General features: G+C 35.5%; 1 protein-coding gene across 1 annotated transcript; it reads right to left on the reverse strand.

Annotated features, from left to right (window-relative positions):
* Positions 1-277: 277 nt before the first annotated feature.
* LOC109215589 (craniofacial development protein 2-like) lies at positions 278-9,294 on the reverse strand. Its single transcript, XM_019379690.1, has 2 exons — positions 9,228-9,294; positions 278-738 (listed from the first exon to the last, which is right to left on the reverse strand). Exons 1-2 carry the CDS (start codon positions 9,292-9,294, stop codon positions 278-280), a joined length of 528 nt encoding a protein of 175 aa, XP_019235235.1.
* Positions 9,295-10,449: the final 1,155 nt, after the last annotated feature.

Genomic DNA, 10,449 nt, shown 5'->3' on the forward strand with positions numbered 1-10,449 from the left:
TCACCAGAGACACCCGTCGAGACCCCTAACACCTCTCTCGCAGCGTCCCTTCTACAGTCTGCTGTCGCTGACCACATAGTGCTCGCGTCACCACTGCTCTTCCAAGCTCCCATAGCCGACAGCTACCCCTCCAACTCTTGAGCTTTATCCTTAGTTAAGGCTCCCCACGTGATTCTCGGTCTTCCTCAAGCATGCCTTTTCCTCCTCTTTAACATAATACCAACGTCCATCACCAAGAGTCTATGTTGCGTCGCGAGTATCTTACCCGAAATCACCTTCAATTCTTACACAGCCCTCTGCCACACCTCCTGAGGAAGAGATAGTCAATCTGAGTCTTCGCCACCATATTTTGAAAAGTAACCAAATGCTCCTCCCTCTTTGGAAAGTTAGAGTTCGCAATCACCAACCCAAAAGCCTTAGCGAAGTCCAACATCAAGGTACCTCCCCCGTTCCTCTCCCCAAAACCGAAGCCTCCGTGCACCTCGCCATAACTACCTGCGGACGATCCAATATGACCATTGAAATCCCCTCCTATGAATAGCTTCTCAGCAGGCGGAACCTGGCACACAATCTCATCTAACCCCTCCCAGAAGTGCCGTTTAACCTCCTCATCTAGGCCCACATGCGGCGCATAAGCGCTAACGACGATTAGGGTGCTCTCTCCAACCACCAACTTAATAATCATTAATCTATCATTCGCTCGTCTAACCTCGACCACGGACTCTGTAAGTTCCCTATCTACCAAAATACAACATAATGCGATAAAATCTTGAATAAAATGGAATGCTCGTGCATTCGGGGAAATCAAGAAGGACTGGATATGGAACTTTATTTTGGGGTTTTCTGCCTTGAAATGTTAATTTTACTTCAGTTCGGTGAAGACTATTTACCATAGCCAATAAGAGTTGTGGTCGAATAATAAATACTTTTTTATCTTTAATCAGAGGTTTCGGTTTCGAGCTCTAGGTATATGTAGTCGCCTTTTATTAGGAAACGTTTTAACCCTCAATGTGAGATTTTTCAGTGTAAATTCAAATTCAGTGGGACACCAATACGAATACTGAACAACGTAAAATGCGTGTGTATTAAGAAGAAAAAACTTGCACAAAACGAAAAAGAGTACAAGAAACACATGGGTACATCTTTGCTACAAGGTTTTGTTCTTTAGTGATAGTATTTGTCTTCCAACGAGAAAAGTTCAAGCTACAACATTTGGTTCTGAGACCAAATACGTGGGCACTTTGTGTTGCTTCAACAAAATTTCCTTCTATCCTCTTACAATATTTCTTTTGTCAAAAAGCAAAATTCTTTGATTTGGTGATATATATGCTTCTTTACTATGCTCCAAAATTAAGAGGAGATTTTTACATTCCTATACATTATATGAAACTATATTATTTTCCCTACACAAGTTTTACTATAATTACATTTTATAGACCCAATTATCATTTATGTACATTTTAAGGCAATTAATGATAATAATTAGTGTCCTAAAATCACTCTAACGTATCTTCCACTCCCCCACATTTCTCTCTCCACATCTCATCCCCTCCCCCACGTATCTTGCACAAGAGAGCAGCAATTCCACCATTGACAACCATTAGAAAGTTTTGAAGTTTTGAATTCGAATTTAGATTTTCAAAAAACATTATTTGTTTGAACTGTAAGTCGTCATCCTGAAATATATAAACATGCACGTGTACGTGTGAAAATTTTATTTATATCTGAAGCATAAAATTAACTTTAGGCCACTAATTACATTAAGCCATCCTGCTCCCAAAATCTAGCTAATCTTGTTTGGTATGCACGTGAATAAAAATCTTTTTATTCCGTATCAAATAATTATACCAAAGGAAATTTTTTTAATGGTGTATAGACATAGCATAAATAAAAATCTTTTTTTATAAAAGAGAATGGTCTATAGTAGAGCCGCCGGACGTATCTCCGACAAATCCTAAGACTCGGACTAGACGTGGTTTAGGATTCAACCACAAACACGTGCGCCTTAAATCAAACATATAAAGATGAATGCACCAAAAACGGCGGTGTTTTTTTTTTTCCTTTTTTCTTTTTCCGTTTGTCTGGGAAGGGGTGGGACATTAATATGACAAGATTGTCTTTTACTGTTTTTTGTTTTTATTCCTTCCGATTCAAAATAAGTGATATTTTAACTGTTTTTACACAGATTAAGAAATTCACCTTTTAGCATTAATTAACAATGAGATTGACTATATTAACCTTTATTATCTCTTCACATAAATACTCCTATAGGGGTGTTCAAAACCGAACCGAAACCGAAAACCGAACCGAAACCGAAGCTTAATGGCTTATTGGTATCGGGTTAACGGATTAACGGACGGGGAACGGATTGAAATTTTTTCATTAACGGCTTATCGGTTTGGGGGCGGATTATTCAGTTTTCTTAACGGATAATCCGTTAACCCGTTAAGAATATATATATATATATATATCTTCAAAGAGTAATAACCTTTTAACACGTAGATTGGATAAAGTCGAAAGGGTCACAAAAATATTAGCTTCAAAATAACTTTATTTGCTTTCTTTATGAGTAGGGTCTATTTCTTGAACTGATACAATGATCATCCTTTCTTTTGTTATGTACTGTAGTTGGTAATCGGTGAATACATTAATAGATCCAGTTTTTCCCATTACAGACAATTCGAACAGAAATTGCAACAAAGGGCTGAAGATACGCTGTGGAAATCACTTGTTAGAAAGGTGGTGTCTGCCAAAGCTATATCTTCCTTGTCTCTGCCTAAAAGAAAGAGAGAAGAACAACCAAGATTGAACTTAAGGGATCATCAAGTGAGAAGTTTTAGGTTGACAACTCACTGTCAATAGTTAGAAAATTATGGTATAGCAGTTATTACTACAAATTATATATTTCATAAGTATTGCTGTAGAGAATTAAAGAAAGGCAGAATAGTCTAAATGGCACTTATACTTATGCCACTTTGTCATGCCGGTCCCCAAACTTATTATTTTGCCAAGTGAACACTTACACTCGTTCAAAATTAATTTTCTAAATCCTTCTGACCATTGACCGAGCTTATGTGGCATTGACATAGATGAGGTGGAAAATATATGTAATACACGCGTGCAAAGAGAGTGATAGTAGTGATTTTGATTAAAAATGAATTAAACTAAAAAAAAAAGAAGTAAAGTTAATAAGTTAATCGAAGTTACCACCCCCCCCCCTCCCGATTTTCTTCTCTTTCTCAGTTTCTCCCACCTTTCTTCTCGCCCCTAATCCCTCTTTTCCCCTCCACACTAGTGTAAACAATGGATGAGCCTTTAAAATCACAAAATCAGGCAGAAATATACTATTTGTCTCTATTTCTTTAACAAAAAAATCTTTTACATTTCTTATTTCTTTTTTTGTTTAATCAAAACCCAACTGAGTAGGGTTTCGGCGAGTTCCGTTCCTCCGACGATGTTGCTCCAGTGTCCTATCCGTGGTAGTAGCGTCACAGATTCCACGACTCTTTAGGTTAACGAACGGATCTATTTTGGTTATTGTTGTTGTGTTTCCTATTTGGAACTGGTCACGCCGGAATAATTTGTCCGGTGGCCGTTACTGATGGTATTTGTACACTTTTCAGTGAAACTCATATCCTCGGGCGAATATCCTCTTGGCTCTGTCTCGTTACTGTTTTTTCATTGCACTTGTTTTGGTTAGGTTGGCTGAAATAACTTGGTGAATCAAGGTTACAATTCGCCGCTATTGAGTCTGAGTCTTTGGACGTTCACTACCCCAACGGCTTCTGATTTTTGGCTTAATGTTCTTGCATATCTGGAGTTTTACTTTTTGTTGAAGATTTGCAGCACTTGTGTGCGCTTGTGGGCTTCGGTGTTAGTGCTTCCCTTAGGAAATCTTCTGTTGCTGGATGGGATTTTGAAAGGAAGATCTTTGCTAGTAGTTAGGAATGGTTCACGGTGGTCAGATAAAGAAAGAGATTGTAATGGTGGCTATGAGGTTGTTTATTAAGGCATTTTGGATTTTTCTTCAAATTTAAAAAAAAAAATACTTTCCGAGGAAATAAAAAAAGCCGTGGAATAATCCATAAGGTGTAAAATAAAAGAAAATATTAGGTTTGGGTGGCCTGTCCTATTTTTCAATAGTTTATTTTCCTATGTGGCACTAGAAATGACGTGGCGTCCTACGTGTAAGAGATTGTATTACACGCACTGGTAGCCTCCTATGATAAGTGTTTATTATACACGACTTGAACGAGTGTAAGTGTTCAGTTGGCAAAATCATAAGTTTGGGGACCGGCATGAAAAAGTGGCACAAATACAAGTGCCATTTAGGCTATTCTGCCTTAAAGAAATGAAATGGGTTTGGTCAAGAGAATATTTAGATTGTATGTGCATATTTTCTAGTAATTCATTGAATATAGTTTGAATTAGGTCGATAAACCACCCGATAACCGCCTGATAAGAGCTAAACCGATACCAATCTGCCCAATATCTTATCGGGTGGCTAGCGGATTAATACATTTAAATAAGCCAAACCGTTAAGAGTAAATAACCGCCCAATCCGCCCGATAAGCAGCCCTACACTCCTAACACATATTCCAACACTATTTACTCCAAGGGCAATGTTGGAAAAAAATAATTAATTCATTCTTGAAATCTAGAAAAATCACTTATTTTGGACCACAAAAAAAAGGCCAAAAAATCACTTATTTTAGACCGAAGGAAGTAATTAATAAGTTTGGAAGGCTTCATAAAAGTCGAGTTATTTATATGGACACGAGTAACACTATCTTCCTTAGGACCTTAGCCAAAGATAACTTTGTACTTAGTTTACTTGCTCCTTTTTTATTTAATTTTTTGTTTTTATTTTTTATCCTATCCCTAAATGTTAAAATAAATAAGGAAATAGAAAAGCTTCTGAAATTAAGAGAGAAAAGCACGTAAAAAAAGTTGGGATGTTTTTGGTTGATATCAAAATTAGGTTAGTCTGTCAAACTTTGGCTATGTTATAGAAGATTGCACTACAATGATATCCTTGAAGTATTTTTCATGGGCTTTGAATATGGGCCTATGGGCTTTCAGAATGGGCCGTGAAATAAAAAAAGTAAAAAAAAAAAAAAAAAAAAAAAAAAGTAGTAAGCAATATTTTCATCGAGGGAATTCAAAAAATAAAAAAGCAAACACGAAAAAATTAAGGGAATACATAAAAAGAAATTAAACTTATATATATTGTGTAATTTTTCAATGAAGTATAAAACCCCCTCCTGCTACCCTGGCTCCGCCTATGACTATCCGGTTATCACAATCTTCTTTTTCTGTTTAACTATCTTATATATTGAACCTACTAGCCCGATGTCTGGATTTGCAATGATCTCTATTAGGGGTTTGTTCATTTCTAAAGTTCGAATTCGAAATCTCTAGTTGAGACTTGAGAGGAGAGAGATTCTGTCTTTCCCTTTTCATGTCGGTTTCTGTATGTCCCCATCTAACATAATTTCTTCTTTTTTTTAAAAAAAAGAAAAGAAAAGGAAAATAGCGACAATAAGCTTTTCCTATGCTGCTGTGCATCTCTACCAACTTCATGCTCTAAAAACTGACCTTTCATCGAATTTTCTTGAGTTTTTACATTTTGGAATATTTCTTAATCGGTAGGCCAAATCCTAAGTTAAAGAATACTATTTATTTTGATTTGGTGGAACGTTTATTCGTACTGTGATTATTTTTAATTCCATAATGTATTAAAACTAATTTTTTTGGCATATTTTGTTTGTACTAACAGATCTCTATTTTATTCACCTTCTACCAGGCTAATTTCTATTAGATGGGCATTTTCTTCAACAACCAACACGAATATTTATTAAATGATCGTTTCGTTCCTTTTTCCACATGTGAAATAGGAAGTATATCAAACTACTTCAAGCATTACAGATAAGTTAATTATCAAAAATCAAGCGCTAACTAACAAGAAGCACCAAATCCATATGATTGAAAATATTACTTCCTCTGGTCCATTTAAGTGATTTTTTTTTTTGTTGTTTTTACACATATTAAGGGATTTACCTTGTAACATTAATTAACAATGGAATTGACCATATAAACCTTAATTTGCTCATTGGAAATATACCAAACTACTTCTAGGCTCTTTACCCCAAGGACAACTTTGAAAAAGAGAAGTTAATTCCTTCTTTATATCTAAACAATTAAATATTGTGGACCAAAAAGAGAGAAGACCAAAAAATTACTTAAGTGGAACGGAGGAAGTACTAATTATTGTTGAATTAAGGACCCGTATGTCCATAAATGTTTCTTTTTTCGGATTTTTTTTTAAAAATGTGTTTGTCCATGAAATTTTGTAAATTTTTGAAAATTTTCGAAAATGAGTTTTTCAAAAATCAAAAAGTGGTTTTGACCACTTTTTCGAAATGTTCAGAAATTTTTGTTTCCCTACTAACAAAATTTCAATATTTTTTCAAGTGAAATGCATGTCCAAACATAATTCCAGATATTATTTTTCAACCAAACTCCGAATACTAATTTTTTCAAAAATTATAATTTTTATGTCGCCAATTAAGAACTCACATATCCAGAAGATGAAAGTAGCAGAAATGAGGATGTTGAGGTAGATGTGCCGACACACTAGGACGGATAAGATTAGGATTGAAGTTATTCGGGAGAAGGTGGGCGAGGCCTAAGAAGTATTGGGGAGAGGTGATCAGGCAGGACATGGCGTGGCTTCAGATTTTCGAGGACATGGCCCTTGATAGAAAGATGTGGAGATCGAGCATTAGGTTTGTAACTTAGGAGGTAGTTGAGCATTTTTCTACTTCGTACCGGGTGTGAGGCTAGCCTGATAAGGTTTCGTCTTAAATTGCTAGTGGTTAATGATGTGTTCACACTATTCTTCCATTTTTTATAGTATCAGGCCTTATTTACTTGTTATTATTATTGCTTTTCATCTATTTTCTGATTCTTATGTCACTATTATTATTTCTATGGTTTTTGTTGATGGTACTGATATATTTGTCTCTTTTCGTCTTCTTAAGCTGAGGGTCTTTCAGAAACAGCCTCTCTACTCCCTCGGAGTAGGAGTAAGATCTACGTACTCACTACGCTCCTCAGACCCCACTTGTGGAATTTTATTGGATTGTTGTTGTTGTTAATGTATAATTTTTATGTCCCAAACGCCTACTAAGTTAAGTTGGATTGAATTAAATGTGGAATAATCTAGAAATAACCTTGTTCCAAACCAAATAAAAGGCCAGCCCAATGCACGAAGCATCTCGCGTTTACGCAGGGTCAAGGGAAGGATTGTACTCCAATGGAATATAAATAGACATCCACTACTAGGAATCCGGGCAAAACCGTCCAAAAAAACCGACCAACGTTGGTCGGTAATGGCCACTAACCGTCCAAAACGCGACCATTTACGTGTGAACGATATTTTGAAGGTCGGAAGGGCATACCAACCAAAGTTGGTCGGAAATTACCGACCAATTTTGGTCAGTCAATTAAATTCAAAAAAAAATATTGTCGAAAAAACCGACCAATTTCGACCAAAGTTGGTCGGTATTTTAATTATGTAATTAAAAATGCACCGTCTGGGAATCGAACCGGGGTCTGTACTGTGGCAGGATACTATTCTACCACTAGACCATTGGTGCATTTTGTTTTATGACTGTCTTTTATTTCATTTATACTCTTGAATTGTATTTTCGCACAAAAATAACCTACCAAAGTTGGTCGGTTTTATTAAAAAATAAAATTACCGACCAAAGGTGGTCGATTTTTTAAAATAACTGGCCGAATTAACCGACCAAAGTTTGTCGGTTTCTTGAAAAATAAATTTCGTGGGACTCAAAATAGTTTCCCGCATTTTTGCGCCAAAGATAACCGACCAAAGTTGGTCGGTTTCGTAAAAAAGAAATATTTTGAAAAACCAACCAACTTTGATTGATTTTTTGGCCGGTTTTTTTATCGACCAAAATTGGTCGGTCGACAGTGGTTGGTTTTTGCCGAATTTTTAGTAGTGATCCTACCTTAAAGCAAACATTAGTGACTGATTCCACAACTCGAACCCATATTATTTTAAACATACAAGTGACCAATCATTTCAAGAATAATTTTTGTTAGTACCAAGCTAAAAGGAGGCAACCCTTATTACCTCACCAACATTCTCAAAAATACATTTGATTTTACGAAAAAGGGCCATATATGCCAGTGAACTATGCGAATTAGGACAGATATGCCCGTCGTTAATAGTTTGGCACATATATGCCTAATCTGTCCAATACTTGGTCATTCATGCCCTTAGTTTAACGGAACCACTATTTTGTCTTTCTTAAATAATTAGTAATCGGATCCAACCAAAATTTGCTGACCCGATCCGTTAGGACCCGACCCACCTTTATTTCAAAGATATTTTTTGATATATTATTTTTGTTTGATTGAGAAATTGTGTGATAATCATATTTATTTATTTGAGTAATTTGATAATCGATTTTTTTTTGTTATACATCATTTCGGGAAGTAATCCTACTAAAAATAGTAATTAATATTCATTTATTATTTTGATAATATAATATTCGAATTTGTTTGTGCTTTCTTCAATCATTTTACCATCTATTTTTATTTTTCTCACAATTTATTTGTATTTTTCACTCTATTTTTATTAATTAATTATTTCATAAATAAAAATACACAGCCAATCCTGTATCAATCAGAACAGTCTGTAAGTGTTTATTTCATGTCTGTTGCGTCTCAATTATGACTAGCCAATCCTGTAGGAGAATTTATTCATCCACTGGTTTGGTTGCAGCAACGTTCACGAAAACAAATTGAATGGAACGATTCCACCTGCCTTTCAGAAGCTCGAAAGCATGACCTATCTATAAGTCCTTACTCTCTGGTTTAACGTCAACAACTTTAAACTCTGTATTTTTATTTAAATATAATTAAAAAAAGGTCAATTTATTTAAACCACTAATATTTGGGACTGGAGGAGCATTAATCAACGAATTATGCTTTATTTTTAAAATTACTTTGGGTCAACTATGTGGGGGATTTGCAGCGGTACCCACTTTTTATGCCACCTTTTAACCTATACCCTGTTTTTAAAAATTATTGATTTCGTAACCAACTAACAGAAAATCCGTGTTAATATGACCATTATACCCCTTCCAAAATATATAAAAGTGTGTCTCTCCTCCGTATTCATAGATTCAAATTACATATCTCCTCCGTATCTCCTCCATCAGTCAGTTCCTCCTGAGAACGCGTCTCGTATTCAAATTCCATATTCAAATTCAAATTCAAATACATTGTAAGTATTTAAATTCATCTCCAGAATTCAAAATAATTTTTGAATTTTATGTTTTCTGGTTGTTTGACGAATTTCAGTGAAGGAATATAAATTCCATATTCAAATCAAATTCATCTCCAGAATTTAAAATGTTTTCTGATTAATTCACTGAATTCTAATTTAATGTGTGATATGTTAGTAACATATTGCACTAAAAAAACTTCGGTCTAACAGCTGAAGTTTTTTATTTATTACTTAAAAACTTCAGAGGGAGCCTGAAATTTTCCTCCTACACTGGTTAAATTAAAAAATGATATTGCACTAAAAAAACTTCGGCCAAGCAGCTGAAGTTTTTTTGTTATTACTCAAAAACTTCAGCAGGAGGCTGAAGTTTTCTACATACACTGGCTAAATAAAAAAATCATATTGCACTAAAAAAACTTCGGCCTAACAGCTGAAGTTTTTTATTTATTACTTAAAAAATTCAGAAGGAGCCTGAAATTTTCCTCCTACACTGGTTAAATTAAAAAATGATATNCATGTTTAAACTCACAAGTTTGCTTTGCTGAAACAGGGACGGAAGCTATGTTCATACCAAAGCTGGGAAGCTTGAAATTTTCAGGTGTAATGCCCCAATTCTGCTTACGCAAAGGCAATTGAGAAGATCACACATCACCCCTAGGAGAAACACTTCCAAGTCAGGGTTTTCAAGTTATATTTTTGTTTTAGGAGACGCACTTCCTGGTTTGAATCATTAAAGTTTTACCCATTAGGAGACGCACTTCCTAGCAGGGGTCTTTCAGATTATACTTGTTAGGAGACGCACTTCCTAGCTTTGGTCATTTAAATTCATTCCTAGGAGACGCACTTCCTAGTTTGAGTCATTGATGTTTCACCCCTAGGAGACGCACTTCCTAGTCTGGGTCTTTCAGGATAAACCTTTAGGAGACGCACTTCCTAAATTAAGAATTCATTCATAGGAGACGCACTTCCTAGTTTTAGTCACTGAAGTTTTCACCCCTAGGAGACGCACTTCTTAGTCTGGGTTTCTCAGGATACACCTGTAGGAGATGCACTTCCTAAATTGAGATTTCACCCCTGAGAGACGCACCTCTTAGTTTGAGTCATTTAAGTTAGGACCTAGGAGATGC

The sequence above is a fragment of the Nicotiana attenuata genome, unplaced genomic scaffold (assembly GCF_001879085.1).
Source record: "Nicotiana attenuata strain UT unplaced genomic scaffold, NIATTr2, whole genome shotgun sequence".
NCBI classification, from domain to species: domain Eukaryota; kingdom Viridiplantae; phylum Streptophyta; class Magnoliopsida; order Solanales; family Solanaceae; genus Nicotiana; species Nicotiana attenuata.